The 27925-nt window shown below is 37.2% G+C and overlaps 1 protein-coding gene across 1 annotated transcript in view; it reads left to right on the forward strand.

Moving 5' to 3' along the window:
• The first annotated feature begins 10057 nt into the window (after positions 1-10057).
• LOC138852789 (glutamate receptor-like) overlaps positions 10058-27925 on the forward strand; it is a 40443-nt gene continuing 22575 nt past the window's right edge. Inside the window, exons 1-7 of the mRNA XM_070085668.1 lie at positions 10058-10229; positions 11591-11712; positions 11821-11937; positions 15574-15797; positions 16413-16541; positions 23751-23909; positions 26682-26772. Coding sequence (XP_069941769.1) covers positions 10058-10229; positions 11591-11712; positions 11821-11937; positions 15574-15797; positions 16413-16541; positions 23751-23909; positions 26682-26772 — 1014 coding nt within the window. The remainder of the gene's footprint in view (positions 10230-11590; positions 11713-11820; positions 11938-15573; positions 15798-16412; positions 16542-23750; positions 23910-26681; positions 26773-27925) is intronic.

Here is a 27925-nt window from a genome sequence, read left to right on the forward strand (position 1 = left end):
GCTTATCTGGATATAACGCCAAGAAGCTTCATAATAAATAGCTGGGTAGTTTTATTTTTATTTCAGAGAGATTTGTTCATAAATTTGATATTAAATGACTCGGTTACACTGGCCTACAGACGTAATAGTGCTTTCTTTTTTTAGTAAGTGAATGAAAATCAAAGTTAGTCTATTTATTATAGCGTTGAAACATTTATCAATATGTTTCTCAGGATAGCTTTAATTTTGAATCTCGTTTCATAGAGGCTAATTGTATATGTATGTGTGTGTATGTGTGTGTGTATATATATATATATATATATATATATATATATATATATATATATATATATATATATATATATATATATATATATATATATATATATATATATATATATATATATATATATATATATAGGTAGTAGGTTGGTAGACAGCAACCACCCAGGGAAGTACTACCGTCCTGCCAGATGACTGTGAAACAAAAACCTGTAACTGTTTTGCATGATGGTAGGATTGCTGGTTTCTTTTTCTGTCTCATAAACACGCTAGATAACAGGGATATCTTGCTACTCCTACTTACACTTTGGTCACACTTCACAGACACGCACATGCATATATATATATATACATACATCTAGGTTTTTCTCCTTTTTCTAAATAGCTCTTGTTCTTTTAAATTTCTTCTATTGTCCATGGGGAAGTGGAAAAGAATCTTTCCTCTGTAAGCCATGCGTGTCGTATGAGGCGACTAAAATGCCGGGAGCAATGGGCTAGTAACCCCTTCTCCTGTATACATTTACTAAAAAAAGAAAAGAAGAAAAACTTTATAAAACTGGGATGCTTAAATGAGCGTGGATGTAGTGCGGATGACAAGAAACAGATGATTGCTGATGTTATGAATGAAAAGAAGTTGGATGTCCTGGCTCTAAGCGAAACAAAGCTGAAGGGGGTAGGAGAGTTTCAGTGGGGGGAAATAAATGGGATAAAATCTGGAGTATCTGAGAGAGTTAGAGCAAAGGAACGGGTAGCAGTAATGTTAAATGATCAGTTATGGAAGGAGAAAAGAGAATATGAATGTGTAAATTCAAGAATTATGTGGATTAAAGTAAAGGTTGGATGCGAGAAGTGGGTCATAATAAGCGTGTATGCACCTGGAGAAGAGAGGAATGCAGAGGAGAGAGAGAGATTTTGGGAGATGTTAAGTGAATGTATAGGAGCCTTTGAACCAAGTGAGAGAGTAATTGTGGTAGGGGACCTGAATGCTAAAGTAGGAGAAACTTTTAGAGAGGGTGTGGTATGTAAGTTTGGGGTGCCAGGTGTAAATGATAATGGGAGCCCTTTGATTGAACTTTGTATAGAAAGGGGTTTAGTTATAGGTAATACATATTTTAAGAAAAAGAGGATAAATAAGTATACAAGATATGATGTAGGGCGAAATGACAGTAGTTTGTTGGATTATGTATTGGTAGATAAAAGACTGTTGAGTAGACTTCAGGATGTACATGTTTATAGAGGGGCCACAGATATATCAGATTACTTTCTAGTTGTAGCTACACTGAGAGTAAAAGGTAGATGGGATACAAGGAGAATAGAAGCATCAGGGAAGAGAGAGGTGAAGGTTTATAAACTAAAAGAGGAGGCAGTTAGGGTAAGATATAAACAGCTATTGGAGGATAGATGGGCTAATGAGAGCATAGGCAATGGGGTCGAAGAGGTATGGGGTAGGATTAAAAATGTAGTGTTAGAGTGTTCAGCAGAAGTTTGTGGTTACAGGAAAGTGGGTGCAGGAGGGAAGAGGAGCGATTGGTGGAATGATGATGTAAAGAGAGTAGTAAGGGAGAAAAAGTTAGCATTTGAGAAGTTTTTACAAAGTAGAAGTGATGCAAGGAGGGAAGAGTATATGGAGAAAAAGAGAGAGGTTAAGAGAGTGGTGAAGCAATGTAAAAAGAGAGCAAATGAGAGAGTGGGTGAGATGTTATCAACAAATTTTGTTGAAAATAAGAAAAAGTTTTGGAGTGAGATTAACAAGTTAAGAAAGCCTAGAGAACAAATGGATTTGTCAGTTAAAAATAGGAGAGGAGAGTTATTAAATGGAGAGTTAGAGGTATTGGGAAGATGGAGGGAATATTTTGAGGAATTGTTAAATGTTGATGAAGATAGGGAAGCTGTGATTTCGTGTATAGGGCAAGGAGGAATAACATCTTGTAGGAGTGAGGAAGAGCCAGTTGTGAGTGTGGGGGAAGTTCGTGAGGCAGTAGGTAAAATGAAAGGGGGTAAGGCAGCCGGGATTGATGGGATAAAGATAGAAATGTTAAAAGCAGGTGGGGATATAGTTTCGGAGTGGTTGGTGCAATTATTTAATAAATGTATGGAAGAGGGTAAGGTACCTAGGGATTGGCAGAGAGCATGCATAGTTCCTTTGTATAAAGGCAAAGGGGATAAAAGAGAGTGCAAAAATTATAGGGGGATAAGTCTGTTGAGTGTACCTGGTAAAGTGTATGGTAGAGTTATAATTGAAAGAATTAAGAGTAAGACGGAGAATAGGATAGCAGATGAACAAGGAGGCTTTAGGAAAGGTAGGGGGTGTGTGGACCAGGTGTTTACAGTGAAACATATAAGTGAACAGTATTTAGATAAGGCTAAAGAGGTCTTTGTGGCATTTATGGATTTGGAAAAGGCGTATGACAAGGTGGATAGGGGGGCAATGTGGCAGATGTTGCAAGTGTATGGTGTAGGAGGTAGGTTACTGAAAGCAGTGAAGAGTTTTTACGAGGATAGTGAGGCTCAAGTTAGAGTAAGTAGGAAAGAGGGAAATTTTTTCCCAGTAAAAGTAGGCCTTAGACAAGGATGTGTGATGTCACCGTGGTTGTTTAATATATTTATAGATGGGGTTGTAAGAGAAGTAAATGCGAGGGTCTTGGCAAGAGGCGTGGAGTTAAAAGATAAAGAATCACACACAAAGTGGGAGTTGTCACAGCTGCTCTTTGCTGATGACACTGTGCTCTTGGGAGATTCTGAAGAGAAGTTGCAGAGATTGGTGGATGAATTTGGTAGGGTGTGCAAAAGAAGAAAATTAAAGATGAATACAGGAAAGAGTAAGGTTATGAGGATAACAAAAAGATTAGGTGATGAAAGATTGAATATCAGATTGGAGGGAGAGAGTATGGAGGAGGTGAACGTATTCAGATATTTGGGAGTGGACGTGTCAGCGGATGGGTCTATGAAAGATGAGGTGAATCATAGAATTGATGAGGGAAAAAGAGTGAGTGGTGCACTTAGGAGTCTGTGGAGACAAAGAACTTTGTCCTTGGAGGCAAAGAGGGGAATGTATGAGAGTATAGTTTTACCAACGCTCTTATATGGGTGTGAAGCGTGGGTGATGAATGTTGCAGCGAGGAGAAGGCTGGAGGAAGTGGAGATGTCATGTCTGAGGGCAATGTGTGGTGTGAATATAATGCAGAGAATTCGTAGTTTGTAAGTTAGGAGGAGGTGCGGGATTACCAAAACTGTTGTCCAGAGGGCTGAGGAAGGGTTGTTGAGGTGGTTCGGACATGTAGAGAGAATGGAGCGATACAGAATGACTTCAAGAGTGTATCAGTCTGTAGTGGAAGGAAGGCGGGGTAGGGGTCGGCCTAGGAAAGGTTGGAGGGAGGGGGTAAAGGAGGTTTTGTGTGCGAGGGGCTTGGGCTTCCAGCAGGCATGCATGAGCGTGTTTGATAGTGAATGGAGACAAATGGTTTTTAATACTTGACGTGCTGTTGGAGTGTGAGCAAAGTAACATTTATTAAGGGATTCAGGGAAACCGGCAGGCCGGACTTGAGTCCTGGAGATGGGAAGTACAGTGCCTGCACTCTGAAGGAGGGGTGTTAATGTTGCTGTTTAAAAACTGTAGTGTAAAGCACCCTTCTGGCAAGACAGTGATGGAGTGAATGATGGTGAAAGTTTTTCTTTTTCGGGCCACCCTGCCTTGGTGGGAATCGGCCAGTGTGATAATATATATATATATATATATATATATATATATATATATATATATATATATATATATATATATATATATATATATATATATATATATGTCGTGCCGAGTATGTAAAAATGGTCAATTAGCAAGAACTCATTTAAAATTATGTCCTTTCTGAAATTTTCTCTTATACGTTTAAAGATGTATTTTTTTCAGTAATGTTGATGTAAAAATTTATAATTTTGCACCAAAAGATTCTTAGAAAACTTACCTAACCTTATTACAAAAAGAACAATTTATTTTAGCCTAACCCAACTAAATATATTTTAGATTTGTTTACAATAATTTAATACTAAACAAACACAGTGAAATATATTTTTTTCGTTAGGTTCAGAATGATTTTGGCGAAATTATTGCATACACAAATTTTCGCCTGTCCTGTATGCCAAGATGAGCGTTGCTATTTAAGCCAAGATCGCAAGTTCTGCCTATTCGGCACGACATATATATATATATATATATATATATATATATATATATATATATATATATATATATATATATATATATATATATATATATATATATATATATGTCGTGCCGAATATGTAAAACTGGTCAATTAGCAAGAACTCATTTAAAATTAAGCCCTTTCTGAAATTTTCTCTTATACGTTTAAAAATATATTTTTTTCATTAATGTTAATGTAAAAATTTTAAATTTTGCAACAAAAGAATCTTAGAAAACTTACCTAACCTTATTATAACAAGAGCAATTTATTTTAGCCTAACCCAACTAAATATATTTTAAATACGTTTAAGATAATTTAATACTAAACAAACACAATCAAATATATTTTTTTCGTTAGGTTCAGAATGATTTTGGCGAAATTATTGCATACACAAATTTTCACTTGTCCTATATGGCAAGATGATCGTTGCTGTTTAAGCCAAGATCGCAAGATCTGCCTATTTGGCACGACATATATTTATATATATATACATGTATATATATTTATATATATACATATGTATATATATTTATATATATATGTATATATATTTATATATATATGTATATATATTTTTATATATATATATATATATATATATATATATATATATATAAATATATATATATATATGTATATATATTTATATATGTATATGTATATATATTTATATATATATGTATATATATGTATATTTATATATGTTTATATATATATATTTATATATATATATATATATATATACATATATATATATATATACATATATATACATATATATATATATATATATATACATATATATATATATATATACATATTTTATATATATATATATATATATATATATATATATATATATATATATATATATATATATATATATATATATATATATATATATATTTTTTTTTTTTTTTTTTTCAACAAGTCGGTCGTCTCCCACCGAGGCAGGGTGACCCAAAAAAGAAAGAAAATCCCCTAAAAGAAAATACTTTCATCATCATTCAACACTTTCACCACACTCACACATTATCACTGCTTTTGCAGAGGTGCCCAGAATACAACAGTTTAGAAGCATATACGTATAAAGATACACAACATATCCCTCCAAACTGCCAATATCCCAAACCACTCCTTTAAAGTGCAGGCATTGTACTTCCTATTTCCAGGACTCAAGTCCGACTATTTGAAAATAACCGGTTTCCCTGAATTCCTTCACTAAATATTACCCTGCTCACACTCCAACAGATCGTCAGGTCCCAAGTATCATTCGTCTCCATTCACTTCTATCTAACACGCTCATGCACGCTTGCTGGAAGTCCAAGACCCTCGCCCACAAAACCCCCTCTTTCCAACCCTTTCGAGGACGACCCCTACCCCTCTTTCCATGTCATTCTACTTTGATCCCATCTCTCTAAATGACCAAACCACCTCAACAACCCCTCTTCTGCCCTCTGACTAATGCTTTTATTAACTCCACACCTTCTCCTAATTTCCACACTCCGAGTTTTCTGCATAATATTTACACCACACATTGCCCTTAGACAGGACATCTCCACTGCCTCCAACCGTCTCCTCGCTGCTGCATTTACCACCCAAGCTTCACATCCATATAAGAGTGTTGGTACTACTATACTTTCATACATTCCCTTCTTTGCCTCCATAGATAACGTTTTTTGACTCCACATATACCTCAACGCACCACTCACCTTTTTTCCCTCATCAATTCTATGATTAACCTCATCCTTCATAAATCCATCCGCCGACACGTCAACTCCCAAGTATCTGAAAACATTAACTTCTTCCATACTCCTCCTCCCCAATTTGATATCCAATTTTTCTTTATCTAAGTCATTTGATACCCTCATCACCTTACTCTTTTCTATGTTCGCTTTCAACTTTCTACCTTTACACACATTCTCAAACTCATCCACTAACCTTTGCAATTTTTCTTTAGAATCTCTCATAAGGACAGTATCATCAGCAAAAAGTAACTGTGTCAATTCCCATTTTGAATTTGATTCCCCATAATTTAATCCCACCCCTCTCCCGAACACCCTAGCATTTACTTCTTTTACAACCCCATCTATAAATATATTAAAAAACCATGGTGACATTACACATCCCTGTCTAAGACCTACTTTTACCGGGAAGTATTCTCCCTCTCTTCTTCACACCCTAACCTGAGCTTCACTATCCTCATAAAAGCTCTTTACAGCATTTAGTAACTTACCACCTGTTCCATAAACTTGCAACATCTGCCACATTGCTCCTCTATCCACTCTATCATATGCCTTTTCTAAATCCATAAATGCAATAAAAACTTCCCTACCTTTATCTAAATACTGTTCACATATATGCTTCAATGTAAACACTTGATCTACACATCCCCTACCCACTCTGAAGCCTCCCTGCTCATCCGCAATTCTACATTCTGTCTTACCTCTAATTCTTTCAATTATAACCCTACCGTATACTTTTCCTGGTATACTCAGTAAACTGAGTATAATTTTTACAATCTCTTTTGTCCCCTTTCCCTTTATATAAAGGGACTATACATGCTCTCCGCCAATCCCTAGGTACCTTCCCGTCTTTCATACATTTATTAAAGAAAAGTACCAACCACTCCAACACTATATCCCCCCCCTGTTTTTAACATTTCTGTCATGATCCCATCAGTTCCAGCTGCTTTACCCCCTTTCATTCTAAGTAATGCCTCACGTACCTCCACCACACTTACATTCTGCTCTTCTTCACTCCTAAAAGATGGTATACCTCCCTGGCCAGTGCATGAAATTACCACCTCCCTTTCTTCCTCAACATTTAAAAGTTCCTCAAAATATTCTCGCCATCTACCTAATACCTCCCTCTCCCCATCCACTAACTCCCCTACTGTGTTTTTAACGGACAAATCCATACTTTCCCTAGGCTTTCTTAACTTATTTAACTCACTCCAAAATTTTTTCTTATTTTCATTAAAATTTTTTGACAGTGCCTCTCCCACTCTTTCATCTGCTCTCCTTTTGCATTCTCTCACCACTCTCTTCACCTTTCTTTTACTCTCCATATACTCTGCTCTTCTTATAACACTTCTGCTTTGTAAAAACCTCTCGTAAGCTACCTTTTTCTCTTTTATCACACCCTTTACTTCATCATTCCACCAATCACTCCTCTTTCCTCCTGCACCCACCCTCCTATAACCACAAACTTCTGCCCCACATTCTAATACTGCATTTTTAAAACTATTCCAACCCTCTTCAACCCCCCCACTACTCATCTTTGCACTAGCCCACCTTTCTGCCAATAGTCGCTTATATCTCGCCCGAACTTCCTCCTCCCTTAGTTTATACACTTTCACCTCCCTCTTTCTTGTTGTTGCCACCTTCCTCTTTTCCCATCTACCTCTTACTCTAACTGTAGCTACAACTAAATAATGATCTGATATATCAGTTGCCCCTCTATAAACATGTACATCCTGGAGCCTACCCATCAACCTTTTATCCACCAATACATAATCTAACAAACTACTTTCATTACGTGCTACATCATACCTTGTATATTTATTTATCCTCTTTTTCAAAAAATATGTATTACTTATTACCAAATTTCTTTCTACACATTTACCCCTGGCACCCCAAATTTACCTACTACTCCCTCCATAACATTTTTACCCACTTTAGCATTGAAATCCCCAACCACCATTACTCTCACACTTGATTCAAAACTCCCCACGCATTCACTCAACATTTCCCAGAATCTCTCTCTCTCCTCTACACTTCTCTCTTCTCCAGGTGCATACACGCTTACTATAACCCACTTTTCACATCCAATCTTTATTTTACTCCACATAATCCTTGAATTTATGCAGTTGTAGTCCCTCTTTTCCTGCCATAGCTTATCCTTCAACATTATTGCTACTCCTTCTTTAGCTGTAACTCTATTTGAAACCCCTGACCTAATCCCATTTATTCCTCTCCATTGAAACTCTCCCACCCCCTTCAGCTTTGTTTCACTTAAAGCCAGGACATCCAGCTTCTTCTCATTCATAACATCCACAATCATCTCTTTCTTATCATTTGCACAACATCCACGCACATTCAGACTTCCCACTTTGACAATTTTCTTCTTCTTATTCTTTTTAGTAATCTTTACTGGAAAAGGGGTTACTAGCCCATATATATATATATATATATATATATATATATATATATATATATATATATATATATATATATATATATATATATATATATATATATATATATATATATATATGTATGTATTTATATTTTACTATCAATGTGTACATTTTAAGTCCTTCACGTAACACTTGTGTAAGGAATATGCACATGAAGCGCTAGTTAAACTAAACTTTACCAAAATTTGCAGAGTTTATAAATTTGTTCTGGTCTTACGAAAGTTTGTTATAAATTATGAACCTTCCTTCCTTCCTTATCAATATAATTTTAATTATAATATATTTTCTTAATTATAAAAACATGATTATAGCAACAAAGAAATCCTTCTATAATTAGTGCTGTTAATATTTAATATATGGGAAAAAATTAAACGAATAAGAATATTCAGAAGTGTTTTCATACTAATGCTGGGTATATAATAATAAAAAAATAATAATTAAAATAATGTACCTGGATGTGTTTTGTTGTTAAACCATTGTTATCAAGGTACTTGTTAAACCTTATATGTATGTAGTGATGGATGTACAACCATAGGAAAAACATTATGTAAATTCCTAAATCAAGTAAATTATTTGAATTTATGCACTGAAGATTAATACTTTTAATTAAGTATATCAGTATAGATTTCTGCTAAATTTAGAAAGAAAAATATTATAATGTTATATTATTTTGATTACTATGTATAAACTGGTGTCGTGATCTGATGTGAGGAAGTAATGACATGAGGATATATTTTAGTGAGGATGGAAGGACACTAGTGCATGAGGACACTAGTGCATGAGGACACTAGTGCATGAGGACACTAGTGCATGAGGACACTAGTGCATGAGGACACTAGTGCATGAGGACACTAGTGCATGAGGACACTAGTGCATGAGGACACTAATGCATGCATTCAGGAGATTTATACTGAATACGTTTCGATCCTTTACTTCGTTCTCTCCAAATGATAGAAGAGAATGAGAGAACGGTAGGAGGAAGTAGGTCAGTGGTAAAGATTTTATGAAAGAATCAGGTCATCTAACATGCTTTTGACGTGTGAGCAGGAAATCATCGTTGAGTAGTATCATATGTGAAAGTGTAGCTGTGATGGTGTTTATGCCAGCTCTTTGGTGTTGGTATTAGCAACTGAAGACGTTTCAGTTTAGTGGCGCCTATCAGTGGTGGATTTTCTATAGATCAGCTCTCTTTGTTTCAGTGACTCCTCTTGGCAGAGGGCCCGCTTTTCAGTTAAGGTGCCAGGCCCTTACACCTGTTGGTTAACACAACTTTAGGAAACTTCTCTTACAAGGCTAGTGACAATTTCTTGTGGAGTGAGGTTTAGCGCATTTATCACATGTGGACTCTTCAAAGCAGTAGATCTTAACATGTCCAAATTTGAAGCAGTTGAGACACATGCCCGATCATGGGACCGATACACCATGTGACGTTCAGGATGGTAACACCATAGGAACCTGTACCCAAATGGGGAGCACACTAGCACCTGAAAATGTGCTATCTCCTTGTGGGGACCAGTCAGTTCGTGGACATGATGAAGAGGCAGATGTTTGGAATTCCCTGTTACGTGGTATTTTTTAACTCTCATAGAACGTTTCCCACACTTCTGAACAGTAATGCACTAGTTTCTTCCAAGACTTCCTTTCCAATGTTAATATATCGAGAAAAAAAATACAGTTGAATGAAGTCTAAAGGTGTTCCTGTTTAGCTGTATATATATCCATAGCATTTTGTCTGTTTATAAAATAGATTTCGTGACATTGAAATATCTCGTAACACTACGAATGGTAAGTAATGGTATTCTCACACTTGCAGTGGGCAGAATCATTGTGTTCACTGACTGAATGCAGCTTTCGTTCTCGTTTAGTTTATCTATGGAGATAACTATGCCCATCAACACGAGGGTTTCCCGGTAAAGATATTCTCAAACCTAACCTGTTTCTTAGCTGAAGTTGTCAGGTATTAGCTAATTAGCAGCTATTTGTTAAGATTTATTTAGAGATCTTTGGCTATTTATTACCAAATCCAAGAAGCATTACCCAGTGCTTCCTTTACACCGGGTCTATTGGAGCACGTCCCCTATCATTCTTGCCTGCACTTCAAGTTAGCTCTTGTTTTGCTAGTTCGTCTCCTCAAGGTTCTGTTGTCACGTTCCAAACATGCTGACATGTACAGTTTTTCATAATTATCTAAATCAACTTAGCATTCCAGGTTTCCAGTCCCCTTTGTGGTTACCGGTTAGTCATCCATTTCATTGTGGTTGAAATTACCCATTATAAGGAGCATAAGAATAATAAAATTATTATTATTATTATTATTATAACTCATGTTAAGCGCTAAACCAGTGTGGGTCAAATCATACCACGGGTGGGGTTTGAACCCGCTATTAGAGTGTCTCGAAACTCCAGACCGTCCCGGGTATGGTTTGTTTGCAATCGTGTCATTAAGATTTCGTCAGTCAGTGTGGATCATTCAGCGCAAGATATGGCGGAGGCTTGAACTTCCGTCTGCTCTGCACGTGAATGTATAATTGCTTCTCACATGTGATGTATGAGCGCCTCCGTGGAAGGGAAACTATATTAGACTGTTGCGTTTGCAATTTTTCATGATCTCTAAAAATTTTTCATTTGATAATAAGAAAGGGCTTTATATGACTGAGACTACAAACATTGTACATTTAGCGACGAGTTGTTAACTGTTCTCTGTCACTTTTTAAAAAGTAACTCAGCAACACAATCACTCCCTCCTCATTTGTCATCTGAACTTAATCAATCAGTTAATCTTAGTAATCAGACTAGGAGAACTCAAGCAAATTTTTGCGAATATATAAACAATAAGCATTGCTCTGGTAAGAAAATGATTGGCACTTAGACTGACAAAAGGAAAACTAATAGTTAACATTAGCAAACACCAAAAATGTTTATCCATCAGGTAAACACAAGTCATCATCAGTGGAGTTGCTGGTGAAGGCTGTACTGACCGACCAGTCTCAGTTCAGTCACTCCATTTTCTTCTTCACAGATGGCACCACCTCTGCATCTACTATATTTACCGTAAGAATTTTATTTTCCTAAATAAATAAGTGTGAGCAAATTTAAACAAATATTGAAATCTGCCATCGATCGAATGTCCTTTATTCACGAAAAATTTGTATATTTTAGATAATAGATCATCTAGACATCCCAGCAGGTGTTGGGACATTTGAGGCAGAGGTGAGTGTCCTGGACATCAACAAGACGGATACTCAAGTGTCACAAGTGATCCCCCATGCTAGGAGAGTAAGTAATAAGGAGGCAGGAAAGACCAACTCTTGCACGGAAAATGGACAGGAATGTATGAACTTCAAGCACCTTTATTGAAAACGGTTCTATGGTGACATTGTTTACTTGATATAAGACCAAGAACCGAAGAGTTGTCAATAAAGGCTTTATGAGTGAATGTATTCATGTCCATTTCCTCTTAGGAAAGTAAGTCACGTCATTTTTAACTTAGCATAAAATCACATCTTAAAGTACTAGGCAACCTTCACTTTAAATCTGTGTTAAATCAATAATTGCCACGTGGATGTTACCATGTAATAATGCCTAAATATTTTTTTAAGTTTTGGGGAACTAAGAATTAAAATATCGCAAGAAAAATAAAAATTCACAATACCGTTACTGGAATAATAAACAAATAAGCCGCACTTAGGAGTGTACCTGGAGGGTGTTTTGGGGGTCGACGCTCCCGCGGCCCAGCCCATGACAAGGCCTCACGGTGAATCAGGGTTTAATCAACGAGACTGTTACTTCGATCGCACGCGATTCATTGTATGAACCAAATCCTGGCTTATCAGGTACTGACTTTAGGTGTCTCTCTAGTTCCCTCTTGAAGACAGATATGGGTCATTGGTAATCCTTGTTCTGTATGCTGAGAGACGTACCCCTGTTTTTCATTATGATGACGTTGTTTCACATGACGAGTCTTTTGCTTTCATGATGAATAATTTTCACGAGCAGATTAGAGACTAGTCGCTCTAGGATTTTCCAGGTGTAAATTATGGTATATCTTTCTCTCCAGCATACCAAGGAGTACAGATCATGGCACTTCAAATAGTCCCAGTAGTGGACCAGTCACATCAGTGAAAGTTTTCTGTAAATTCTCCTTGTCTGCAATTTCGTCTGCCTGGAAAGGGGCCGTTAGAGAGAACGAATGATTCTGAAAGAATCATCATTGATATGGCGTCCCTTGATCTGAAGGTTATCATTGTCAATCCTATCATTTTCCTACCAGATGTGATAATGCCATTGCTGTTATCATTGAAGGTGAGATCCTCTGATTTTCACTCCCAAGTTCTTCACATCAGTTTCCCGTTTATTGTGAGGTTAGAATTTGTTTTAAAGTTCGATCTAGTCTTAATTTCCTAAAGTTTTCTGCAGTAGAGTAATTTAATTTTTTTCTCATCGAACTTCATATTTTTTTTCTGTGACCTGTTTGCTTACTTGATTTATATCCTCTTATTAATTTACAGTGTCCTCCATGAATGGCTCTCATGCAAATTCTGTCACTGTCAGCAAAGGAAGTTGCAGTAACTGACATAGACATCTCTGTCTATGTCAGATACTAGGATGAGGAAAAAGATGGGAGCAAGTACTGTACTTTGTGGAACAGAGCTTTTCACAGTAGTCGCCTCTGACTTAACTCTTTACTGTTACTCTTTGTGTTCTTTTGGTTAGAATGTTTAAAATTAATCTACCCAATCTTCCCGTTATTCTTTTATCACGCATTTTGCATGATATTATACCATGATCACACGTGTCGATGGCTTTTTGTAAAGTCTGAGTATACTACATCCACTTTGTCTTCCAGTGCATCCAAGACCATGTCATAGTAATCCACCACTTGTGCGATGCAGGAGCTACCTGCCCTAATCCTATGTTGCCCTGGGTTGTGTAGTTTTTGGATATCCAAGTGACTGGTGACCTTGCCTCTTACAACCCTTTCAAAGAATTTGATGATATAGTACATTACTGGTATCGATCTACAATTCTTTGCAATTACTTTTGTGCCAACTTTGAAGAGTGTAGCTACATCCGATGTTTTTAGTGACTCTGGGTTGATCCGCGTGACTGTGCTCCCTCCTCATGGTACTTAAGGTACTCGAAAGGCGTTTCATGTAGTCAAAGTCCGGTGGCCTTAGTTATATTAGAAATTATGGAAATATCCAAATTTTCAGTTTCTTAAGCCAGTGCCTCGTTCCTTATTCCTGATAGGATGGCCCCTTGGAGAAGCTCTGTGATTCTTCGTCTTTGCCTGTAGAGGGAGTGTTTCTCTGTTTCCAGTTTGCATCTGCTTTTCTGTTTTTCTTAGGAAATGTGCCATTCCTAGTTACTTGTTTAGATCCACGTTTCTTACATCACCCTAGAGTTTTTCGTTGACATTGCTAATTTGATCCTACTGGATGTTCTTATTATTAAAGTTGAATTAGGTGATGACAGCCATCACAACTGATCTCATTTGGCTGGTCAGGATCCCTGTGCATTGAAGTCAACTTCGATTAGGTTGTGATCCGAATTTATTGTCTTTCGTATTGTTCCTGTGTTTTCCGGCCGTGTTGGCTCTACTATTACCTGGCTTAAAGTGAATTTGGATTTAATATAGTACATGTGTGGGAGAATTTTCGTTTGAGCTGCTTCCTGGGGTTATCTCTGCTGTAACATTTGCCACATTCTTCCATTTTAAAAGTCGAAATCTGAAATAACCTATCAATAAGATATGTTGGGTGAGTTTTAGAAGATATTGCAGAGTGGACAAAATGTTCACTATCTGTTCCTGGAATTGTTATGAAGCTGCATCTGGCGTACCATATACAACCACAATGACTACGTTTTGGATGTCAGTCTTTTTTGCAAAAAACTTCAGTCACATCATTTGTGGTGTTAAGTAATCCTGAGCAAATGTGCGACTGTGCGAAATACAAGCCAACCCTACCTTGATGCCTGTACTTTCTGTCCTATCTAAATAAGTTGTTCCCTGGTATCCTGGTATCCACTTCGTTGTTAAAATGATATTTTGTGTGGGTTTCTGTGAAAGCCTCAAACATTGCATTTTACTCTTTTTTTTTTTGAGATGGGGGCAACTGACTGTGCCTTCAGTCTAATAAGGCTACCAGGGGCTGGAGTATTTTTGTCATTTCCTGCCAGTTTTTCTTCTTCCTAGCACTTAATCACTTTCTATTGGTTAGGTGTAACTAACATTTTGTTTCCCAATGTGTCCAAAGATCTGTACAACAAAGATCTGTTGAAGCTTGGTTTTTCCTGAACTGATAAATAACACATTTCAGGGTGAAAAAAAGGTTACATGAAGAAAAATAACATAAACCTTTGGTGACAAGGTCGAGGTAATCTTTTTTATGGTTAAAACTGGACGTCGAATTTTTTTTTCAGATATTTCATGCCTACAGATAGACCAGGTATAGAATCTTCAAAAGTTTATTTACTGATGGCTAGGATTTGTGGGGGGTGGGGTCCCTACTAGGGCAGTTTTTGGATCTAATTTCACATTATGTAATAGCATCAGAAACACCGTCACTTATTTCTTACACTGCCAACTGGAAAGTAATGACATTTTGGTCCAGCTTGAACAGCTGACAAGTCTCGGAAAATCGATAATGAAAGAAGGCGAGAGGGAGCTGGTAAAGAAGGGGAAGGTAACTCTAGTGAAAGTAGAGGCAGTAGTAGTAGTGAGGCGGCATAGAATAGCAGTAAAAGTGAATAGGTATATGCCCTACCATCTGTGAGTTAAAGCCTCGAACAAACAATATTCTTCCCTCCTTACATTTTAAGACAATTAAAAAAATGAAGTTTAAGATTAAGCTGCAAATCACATAAAAAAATTATCCGTTCTCACATTGAAACAGGACTTTATTCCGCTAGATACGTCAGCTGTCACCATACTCTACAATTGTAGTGATAAGTGATGAACTTGAATTCGTGGGTTCGTTCGTGAAGTGGTCCCTGAAGGGTCGGCTGGTGGTGTGGTCGACGAGGCTCCTCACTATCACCCGACTAACATTAGCGCACCTCCAGCCCTACTACACCTCTCTCTCCAAGATGAATGTAATGTTACTCATCATCAAGGAGAGCCAAGATGAATTAAGGTAAATCATGATATAAGTGAGGCTTGAACCCATGGCAGGAGAGACCTAAAACTCACAAGACAATGCACAAACCACTCGGCTCGTGAGTTTTTGTACTTTCTATCGAGTCCTACCCATTTCATCGTGCCGAATAGGTAAAATTGGTCAATTAGCAAGAACTTGTTTAAAATTAGGACCTTTCTAAAATTTTCTCTTGTACACTTAAAGATAATTTATCTTTTTCATTTATGTTAACGTAAAAATTAATAATTTTGTTCCAGAAAAAAAAAATAGGAAACTTACCTTATTACAACAAGCGCAATTTAATTTAGCTTAATCCAACTAAATATGTTTTAGATAATTTTACAATTATTAATAATAAACAAACAAAATGAAATATATTTTCTCGTTAGGTTCAGAATGATTTTTGCAAAATTATTGCATTCACAAATTTTCACTTGCCTTATTCAGTAAGAAGAGTATTGCTGTTTAAGACAGAATCGTATGCTTTACCGATTCGGCACGACATATATATATATATATATATATATATATATATATATATATATATATATATATATATATATATATATATATATATATATATCTTAGTACTACTCAGTATTATCATTACAGGTGCAATATGTACGTACATCTGCCATTCAGTCCCCAAGAAACGTTACCATTGCGAGTGGGCTACTGGACGCCCCAGCGAGGTCTCCTTCTTACCTCTCATCTCCCTCTTTTTCCTGAAAAATTCTCCAAGTAAGTCCATGAGGGAAAATCAGACTACAGGTAATGTTGGTGCTAGGGAGGATAGGAATAAGACAGGTAAATATGCACCAACAGGGAATACAGTCACAGGAACCCAAGGCAAACGGAAACCAAGCCTGTGCACATGTTATGCACTTGGTATCTGCAAGCATGGGAAATCTGGAAAAACAGATGGGACGTGCAACTATGACCACCCTAGAAAATGCCGTGCCCATATGACAACAGGAAAATGCCAACTCCCTTTCTGTAAGCTTTTTCACCCTGAAATGTGTCCCTCTTCAGTACAGGAAAGACTGTGCTGTAACTTAAATTCCCAGGCACACCATCTAAAGGGGACAAAAAGATACAAAACATCCAGGCCATGGGAAAACCTGGGTAGCCACAGCCACTCAAGAGGGAGAGGTTTTTTAGTGCCAGGAAGAAAAAAAACTGGCAGGAAATGGCAGAAATCGTACACCAAATCCAGTCATTCCTGGAGTGGAACCACAGTCGATGGCCTCCACTCCAAACCAACAGATACAGATACTAATGCCGGACCCCCCCCCCCAGTACCAACAATACCACCAGTCCCATGACATTCTTCTTTGCAAATATACAGGGTCTAAAGCCAGCAACAAACAACAAAATACCTTTCATCCGTGGACTGCTTGCAGAGGCAAAGGCAATGTTCGCGGCTTTCACTGAGACCCACATAAAGGATCACTTGGGCAACGAAATATGGATCCCAGGACACAACCTATACAGATGCGACAGAGTGAACAGGCAAAAGGGGTGGGGGGTTGGCCTGTATATTGCAGAGTCACTTGTGTGCACAGAACTGCTGAATGCCTCAATTGATGTAGTGGAAGTTTTAGCAGTAAAGATCGAGAACCAAAACCTAGTCATTGTGGTAGTCTACAAGCCTCCTGATGCAACATCCCAGCAATTCCAGGAACAGCTGTTAAAAATTGACCACTGTCTGGAAAATCTGCCAGCTCCTGCACCCAACATCTTGCTCCTGGGGGATTTCAACTTAAGGCACCTAAAATGGAGGAATATAGCAAATAATATTGTTGCAGTAATAACACCAGGAGGCAGCTCTGATGAAAACTCACACTCACACGAGCTTTTAAATCTCTGCACAAAATTCAATTTAAACCAGCAAATAATAGAGCCTACTAGACTGGAGAATACACTAGACCTCATCTTCACTAACAATGATGGTCTGATACGAAATGTCACCATATCAAAAACAATATACTCAGATCACAACATAATTGAGGTTCAGACATGTATGCGCGGAGCCCCAGACCGACATAATGAGATTAGTCACGAGGGAGCATTCACCAAATTCAACTTCAATAACAAAAACATAAAGTGGGACCAAGTAAACCAAATCCTAACTGATATAAGCTGGGAAGATATACTAAGCAACACAGACCCCAACTTATGCCTAGAACAGATTAACTCGGTGGCGCTCGATGTATGCACAAGGTTTATTCCTCTAAGAAAAAGGAGGAGTAGATGTAAAATAGAAAGGGACAGGCGCTCCCTTTACAGGCGACGGAAAAAAATAACAGAGAGGCTAAAAGAGGTCAATATATCTGAAAGGCGTAGGGAGACACTGGTAGGGAGACACTCGCATCTTTCAGCACTGCCTAGTACAGTGTAAATGACCCTCTCTATGGAAAGAGGCAAATGTAGTCCCTGTTCACAAAAAGAAGAGCAGAGCAGAAATCAGAAACTACAGACCAGTGTCACTCCTGTCAATCACTGGTAAAATCCTTGAGACAATAAACTCAAGACAAATGACAGAGATTTTTGACTACCACTCACTACTTTGTGATCGTCATTATGGCTTCAGGAAAGGATACTCTGCTGCTGATCTGTTGTTAAGCCTCTCCACTAAGTGGCACCAGTCACTGGGAATTGCAGGCTCTACGCTATGTCTCCTCAGTGATTACCTTCATGGTAGATCTCTAAGTGTAGTTCTCAATGGAACGGAATCAGCAAGACATCCTATTGGGGAAAGTGTTCCACAAGGAAGCGTGCTGGGTCCATTGTTATGGAATGTCTACTTCAACGACCTTCTTCGTCTCATCCCAGAATCACATGCATATGCAGACGACTGTACACTGACATTCACTTATCCAAGAGAAGTAATGCCAGCTGCTCTAAGCTACATCAATCACCAGCTGAGAGCTGTATCAGCTTGGGGAAATAGATGGCAAGTAACATTTGCACCTGAGAAAACGCAAATGATGATCGTCTCTAGGCACCATGATGGTAATGCTGGTGCAGTAGTAAGGATGAATGGGAGGGTGTTGGCACCTGGAGAAGAAGTTCATATCCTTGGGGTGAAATTTGACTCCAAACTAACCATGAAGAACCATGTTGTAAATCTTGCAAACAAGGCAGCCATGAAGCTTACAGCACTTCGCCGTATCTCCCATCTGCTTGACAGTAGGGCTTGCAAGATCCTGTACGAGGCACAAGTACGCTCACACCTTGAGTATGCTCCACTTTCTTGGTTTGCCTGCCCCTCCTCTCATCTGCGACTGCTTGACAGAGTAGAGAACAGAGCAAGACGTCTCATCTCTCGCCTGGACCCATCCTGGATAGATCTGTCATTTCAGCAGGCCTTCAACATAGGAGGGATGTGGGTGGCCTTACTGTTTTGTACAAGGCCAATATTGTCAAAATACCACACTTGGATCCACTTCGAGGACAGCGTGAAACAAGCTTTTATGCCACAAGACGGGCAGAAAGCAGCAACTTCACTCTGGCTGTACCCTTCTCCAGAACATCACTCCATCTGAGATCATACATACCCAGGATGACTCGAGTATGGAACACATTCGTACAGCATAATGATGTCAACGAGATAAAGTCAGCTGATCAAATGAAAATGCTGGCTCACAGATGGCTCCAACTTCATCCTGTTCCCTACTTGTATGTCTCATAACAATAAAAATGCTTTCAAATGAGCTGATGTAGGTAACAGCTCTTAGCTTGCCAATAAAATTAGGAATCCTTAACCTGTAAATAGCTTGTCAATAAAGCTAGGGATCCTTAACCTTGTCAAACCCTGTGTAAAAAAAAAAAAAAAAAAAAAAAAGAAAAAAAAAAAAAAAAAAATAGCAAGCATCGAACTTAAGCTAAAAGAATCTTATAGGAGTCAGGAATCGCGGGAAGAACTAAAACCCATAAATGAAATCGAAAGAAACCCAAAGTATTTCTTCTCCTATGCCAAATCAAAGTCGAGAACAACGTCCAGTATTGGGCCCCTACTTAAACAAGATGGGTCCTACACAGATGACAGCAAGGAAATGAGTCAGCTACTCAAGTCCCAATATGACTCAGTTTTTAGGAAGCCGCTAACCAGACTGAGAGTCGAAGATCAAAATGAATTTTTTATGAGAGAGCCACAAAATTTGGTTAACACAAGCCTATCTGATGTTATCCTGACGCCAAATGACTTCGAACAGGCGATAAATGACATGCCCATGCACTCTGCCCCAGGGCCAGACTCATGGAACTTCGTGTTCATCAAGAACTGCAAGAAGCCCCTATCACGAGCTTTTACCATCCTATGGAGCGGGAGCATGGACACGGGGGTCGTCCCACAGTTACTAAAAACAACAGACATAGCCCCACTCCACAAAGGGGGCAGTAAAGCAACAGCAAGGAACTACACACCAATAGCACTAACATCCCATATCATAAAAATCTTTGAAAGGGTCCTAAGAAGCAAGATCACCACCCATCTAGAAACCCATCAATTACACAACCTAGGGCAACATGGGTTTAGAACAGGTCGCTCCTGTCTGTCTCAACTATTGGATCACTACGACAAGGTCCTAGATGCACTAGAAGACAAAAAGAATGCAGGTGTAATATATACAGACTTTGCAAAAGCCTTCGACAAGTGTAACCATGGCGTAATAGCGCACAAAATGCGTGCTAAAGGAATAACGGGAAAAGTCGGTCGATGGATCTATAATTTCCTCACTAACAGAACACAGAGAGTAGTAGTCAACAGAGTAAAGTCCGAGGCAGCTACGGTGAAAAGCTCTGTTCCACAAGGCACAGTACTTTCTCCCATCTTGTTCCTCATCCTCATATCTGACATAGACAAGGATGTCAGCCACAGCACCGTGTCTTCCTTTGCAGATGACACCCGAATCTGCATGACAGTGTCTTCCATTGCAGACACTGCAAGGCTCCAGGCGGACATCAACCAAATCTTTCAGTGGGCTGCAGAAAACAATGTGAAGTTTAACGATGAGAAATTTCAATTACTCAGATATGGCAAACACGAGGAAATTAAATCTTCATTAGAGTACAAAACAAATTCTGGCCACAAAATAGAGCGAAACACCAACGTCAAAGACCTGGGAGTGATCATGTCGGAGGATCTCACCTTCAAGGACCGTAACATTGTATCAATCGCATCTGCTAGAAAAATGACAGGGTGGATAATGAGAACCTTCAAAACTAGGGATGCCAAGCTCATGATGACATTCTTCAGGTCACTTGTTCTATCTAGGCTGGATATTGCTGCACACTAACAGCACCTTTCAAGGCAGGTGAAATTGCTGACCTAGAAAATGTACAGAGAACCTTCACGGCACGCATAACGGAGATAAAACACCTCAATTACTGGGAGCGCTTGAGGTTCCTGAACCTGTATTCCCTGGAACGCAGGCTGGAGAGATACATGATTATATACACCTGGAAAATCCTAGAGGGACTAGTACCGAACTTGCACACGAAAATCACTCACTACGAAAGCAAAAGACTTGGCAGACGATGCAACATCCCCCCCAATGAAAAGCAGGGGTGTCACTAGCACGTTAAGAGACCATACAATAAGTGTCAGGGGCCCGAGACTGTTCAACTGCCTCCCAGCATACATAAGGGGGATTACCAACAGACCCCTGGCAGTCTTCAAGCTGGCACTGGACAAGCACCTAAAGTCGGTTCTTGACCAGCCGGGCTGTGGCTCGTACGTTGGTTTGCGTGCAGCCAGCAGCAACAGCCTGGTTGATCAGGCTCTGATCCACCACGTGGCCTGGTCACAGACCGGGCCGCGGGGTCGTTGACCTTTGGAACTCTCTCCAGGTAAACTCCAGGTACTCTATTTCACAGTTTCTCAGTGAGAACAAAAGCTTGCAATTTTCCTGTCATAATCCAACACACAGGATGGCAGGTTCCAACACAGTGTTAAAGTCTGTCAGACTGTGTTGGGAAACTTCAGCATGCAAAAGGAGATATGAAGTATTCCATTGAAGATTCCTGAGCTGTGAAAGGTTATAAGGTTTCGTTCTAGCACAGCTTCAGAAGTTGAATTTCATTGAAGATGTTTGGGTGCATTGAAGATTTCTGCATGAAGGTACTGTGTAAGGGGAGGAAAGGTTGAGAGTGATATCTGCAAACTGCCTAACATAATCTAAGAAATAAGGTTGAGAGTGATATCTGCAAACTGCCTAACATAATCTAAGAAATAAGGTTGAGAGTGATATCTGCAAACTGCCTAACATAATCTAAGAAATAAGGTTGAGAGTGATATCTGCAAACTGCCTAACATAATCTAAGAAATCTAACTACATACATTATGTTGGAAATATAAACACATATGCAGTATAATGTGATCCTTTATTGACTACGTTTCGCCCACACAGTGGGCTTTTTCAAGCCATAAACAGATCTACCTGGGGTGGAAGATCTGTGTGGGCGAAACGTAGTCAATAAAGGATCACATTATACTGCATATGTGTTTATATTTCCATTGTGTCGGTATTTTCTACCATTTATTTCCATCCATTATGTTCAAAAAATGCAGCCTTCATAATTAACAGCAAATACATTAGAATAATTCATTCATGTAATGGAAATTAATGGTATAAAATACCGACACAATGGAAATATAAATATATATATGCAGTATAATGTAACCCTTTATTGACAACGTTTCGCCCACACAGTGAGCTTTTTGAAGCTCACTGTGTGGGCGAAACGTTGTCAGTAAAGGATCACATTATACTGCAATTGTGTTTATATTTCCAGAAACTATCTCCTTTGATTTGTGGTTCCGTGTTCTGGTTCCTCTTATTTTTCTTTTCTAACTAGGCACAAATTTCATAAACATGTCTTTCACACTATAAGGAAGTTATAAATAACTAAAAGGCACAATACCGTGTCTGGAACGATACACAAATAACCCGTACATAAAAGAGAGAAGCTTACGACGACGTTTCGGTCCGAGTTGGACCATTGTCGCTCCAAGTCGGACCGAAACGTCGTCGTAAGCTTCTCTCTTTTATGTGCGGGTTATTTGTGTATAAGGAAGCTATGTTTTCAGCGCTCCATGAAAGAAGTTTGGTCACCAGATCAACCTTAAACAACCACTACATATCTGATGAACATTAAAATACTGAACAAACGACTTGTGTTATTCCTTATGTTTTTGTTATTATGTTATTTATATAATATTATTAAATTTACTCTCTCCTCGTTTAATATTTCCCCTTTGCATGCAATAGAAGAATTTTTTTTTTTGCCTTATATCATCTGTAGGAATATGGTAATATGTCTGGGAAGTGATCATGTCCGCCTGTGAGGATCTTTCCAGATATCTCCCCTCAAGGAAGGTTCCTTGATGTTGGTGAGGGGCTCTTGATTTAGGGAATTGGATCTGTGCTCCAGTTCCCCGAATTAAGCCTGAATGCCTTCCCCCCCCTCAGGCGCTGTATAATCCTCCGGGATTAGCGCTTCCCCCTTGATTATAATAATAATAATTTCCAGATATCTGTGTTTACCTGGAGTTTACCTGGAGAGAGTTCCGGGGGTCAACGCCCCCGTGGCCCGGTCTGTGACCAGGCCTCCTGTGTGAGGACATTGCTAATGTGGACTCAAAGTGCAGTAATCAGAGGATTATTCTCCTAATTATAATGTCTTTCTGCGATCGACTGATTTGTATTAGACTTTCCGATGTATTTCAATGACAGTCTCGGCATTTGTCTCAATTTTCATCAAAGAAGAAAATACGCGGCGATCTCGGAAACAATGAAAAAAATAAGAACGTTTCTCTTTCTTAAAATAATCAGAGTGAAACACGCACATCAGAGTAAAGTGAAAGTTTCTTTGAATGTAACACACAACTGACACACAATACTATTCTCAATAGTTAACACAAGGAAATAATCTTCAATATTACAGATTCGTTCACCAGCCACATTTACTGGCAGCGTCTGCAGAGAGTCCACTTCATAGGATGACAATGATTGACGATCCTGTGACTCCTGGGAAACAGATATTTCACTTCGGAGGACCCATGGGGGACCTGCTGGACTATCTGGCTGAAGCTCTCAACTTCACGTAAGTTAGAACTTCACAATATTTTGTTTGTCCTTTGCCTGAGGGAAAAGAAGGAGAGATTTTTTAAATTAAGTGTTCTTAAAATATAAGTTACATATATTTTTAATATATAAATATATGCACATATACTCACAAACATATCCATACAAACACAAAGGCACAAATACGAAGACAGAAATTTCGATAATCTATTTTTTAGATGTGGTATAAGGTTATTAAGCACAAAATTACCTAGATAAAAATTCACTGAAATCGTAAAAAAATATAAATAAATGAAGCATAGAAGGTTTTCTGTACAAAAGGACGACGGGTAATCTGGAGAAGAACAGATCTATGATATATAAAACCAAAAAATTCAAACGATAAATAAAAATCAAATTCGAAGAAAATCCAAGATCATTATTAGATTCATAGGATGGAAGTCATCAGTGAGGTTGGAACTGAAATCAAGTCGTCAACTATTGAACACAGTGTCAAGATATTGTTTTATAACCATTAGGATGATAACGAAATAACAGAAGTTAAAGACGGCAATTCCAGCAAAGTCAAAATGTGAAGTGTGTGTTTTTATACCCATATGTTCTTTCACCTATGAATGTACAAAATGTAAGAATCAAGACAGACCAGTACTGTCAATTCAATTCTGCTAGGTGCCATCTATCACCCAATTCGTTGGCATTTAAACTGAACAGAAAATTAGAACTGTGAGACCCTATTTGCAAACTCAGAACCTCACTGTCAGTTTGGCTACAGAATATACACGAATGTGTGCGTGAGAAACACCGATTTTTTTATTATACTTAAAAAATTATATATACAATATTCAAAGGCATTTCAAACATAATCAGAACTGGCAGTACATTTAAGCTATACATACATAAGCCATACACAGATCATTCCAATATACAGTAATAATATGGCTATAAAATGCTATATATCACAATTACATTAAACTGACTACATTAATTTGTTCCTTGTTTATGAAGTAGTAATCAGCACTAGCATAACTAGACAACCTAAATACATAATGACACCAGTGCAATCCTAACACAACACTCACCCAACACAACATACACTAATACCACCTAACGCACATCATCTCCGATGATGATGACCTATGCCCACTCTGTTGCATTTTCCTGCGAGGACACTCCACAGCCATATGATTGTATCCTTTACAAGTCTTACACGTTTTCTCTGTCCTGGATAGGATACCATCACTTGCGATCGCTCCTTGTTGTCTCACTACGTTCCTAAACCAAATGAACACTTGACGCAGGTTTAGTCTTCCTCGAAAGGAACATCACGAATTTGTGCACTCTGACGTCTTCATTCACCACCATCACGACATTATAACATTTGTCAACCATCTTCTCATACACCTCGGCAGACAGCAACTTTACAAACAATCGTGTCGCCCTCTTCCTTCCTGACTGGACGTCCACTCAGCCTGCTGTCTTAGCTGTGAATGTCGCCAAATAAATCGTAATGTACTTGACGCTTTACACTCTCATGAAGAAGGAAAACTATAAATCTGCAGACGATCAACGAGAGAATAATGTCGGATCTTAATTATAAAGAGATACTAATGGACCTGAACCTGTCAACTAAGAAAAATGCCTTATAACTGTCAAATATACTCAGACACAATATACTCGGCCCATTCATCGGGGATGAATGGGCCGAGACCAAGGTGGGGAAACAAGAACTAGGATTTGACCAAAGCAACATACAATTACTAATAACACCAACACCCACTCAAAAATAAGTATATAAATGATGATGATGATTATATATATATATATATATATATATATATATATATATATATATATATATATATATATATATATATATATATATATATATATATATATATATATATATATATACATATATATATATATATATATATATATATATATATATATATATATATATATATATATATATATATATATATATATATATGTATATATATATATATATATATATATATATATATATATATATATATATATATATATATATATATATATATATATATATATATATTTTATATATATATATATATATATATATATATATATATATATATATATATATATATATATATATATATATACATATATATATATATATATATATATATATATATATATATATATATATATATATATATATATATATATAGATATATATATATATATATATGTCGTGCCGAATATGTAAACCTGGTTAATTAGCAAGAACTCATTTAAAATTAAGTCCTTTCTAAAATTTTCTCTTATACGTTTAAAGATATATTTTTTTCATTAATGTTAATGTAAAAAAATTTTAATTTTTCACCAAAAGAATCTTAAAAGACTTACTTAACCTTATTATAACAAGAACAATTTATTTTAGCCTAACCCAGCTAAATATATTTTAGATTTGTTTACAATAATTTAATACTAAACAAACACAGTGAAATATATTTTTTTCGTTACGTTCAGAATGATTTTGGCGAGATTATTGCATACACAAATTTTCGTTTGTCCTATATGGCAAGATGAGCGTTGCTATTTAAGCCAAGATCGCAAGTTCTGCCTATTCGGCACTACATATATATATATATATATATATATATATATATATATATATATATATATATATATATATATATATATATATATATATATATATATATATATATATATATATATATATATATATATATATATATATATATATATAAAGAATTGTACAATTATTAAGATTTTTTTTCACCAGTTACTCTAACGTTCGACCTCCTGATGGAGTCTGGGGCTCTAAGCTTGGTAAGGGCTCATGGACCGGAATGATGAGGATGGTCATGACAGAGGTGAGTACTATGAAGTGTAATCGTGTTTTAAAAAAACATATTTTATCTCTTGACAGAAAAGAGGGGCACACCCATATTTATTTATTATAATGCATTTGAAAGTTGCTTAGTAACTCAATTAATCCTAAGAATCTGTCATGTATTACTCAAATGCTTTGTTTTATAAGTATTATCAATTCAGAAATGTAAGATTGATTACAATTTAGTTGAACTCTGTCTTAGTGAAAATCATTTCGATTCTTAGAGACCAATTAATGTGAGAAAAACAAACCCTTGACTATGTAAAGAGCATTCGTTTAAAATTAGTTAAATATTAATTCAAACATTTATTTGCAACATTGAATTCTCAATAAACCCAGGGAATATAGACTCGGAGAAAGCTCAATTATTTTAATGGTCTGAGGATATTAATAACTCTATAATATGTGACAGTGGGCCAATTTTAATCATGAAAAGGCTTCGTATATTTATTTATTGTATATTTATTGCAAGTTTAATTTTAAAGAAAATCTTTTTGAATTATGTCATTTCTAGCAGTGTCAAACAAGTATCGTACTGTTGATACAACACCGACAAGTTGATAATCATGACACATTCTCACCACTTCGGATTCTATGTTCCCGAAAAGTTTTATCTGCGTAAAATACTTTTCTTGTCAAATTGAAAGGAGATTTTAACATTAAAAACTGTGGGAAATACCAGATTTTGATGTATTCAGCAACTCAGCCTTAAGAGAATCTGAGGATATCCTTAACACCTCTACTGCTAAACGAATGTTTGTCATGACCTACTTCGTCTAGTCTGTCACACCTACACGTGACGCTGTCTCGATCTGCTGCACCTCACCTCTTCCTCCAGAATATAAGTACATTTTTTCCAGTTTCGGTAATAGGCTAAGAGACTGACATCCTTCAACCAAAGCTAAGGGACTGAACACCTTAGAAGTACCTCTCTACTACGTCCTCTGTCTCTAGCATTAATCTCTCCAATGAATTCTTCTGAAGAGGCTTACTTCCGAGACGATACGTTTCGACATTATACATCCGTTATATTCATCAACTTCTCTGTATTGAATACCATTAATATAATGACAATTCATTGATTAACTGGAGTATAACAAGCAGAATCTGAACGCAGTGATATTACCAATTAT

The sequence above is a fragment of the Cherax quadricarinatus genome, chromosome 16 (assembly GCF_038502225.1).
Source record: "Cherax quadricarinatus isolate ZL_2023a chromosome 16, ASM3850222v1, whole genome shotgun sequence".
Taxonomy (NCBI): domain Eukaryota; kingdom Metazoa; phylum Arthropoda; class Malacostraca; order Decapoda; family Parastacidae; genus Cherax; species Cherax quadricarinatus.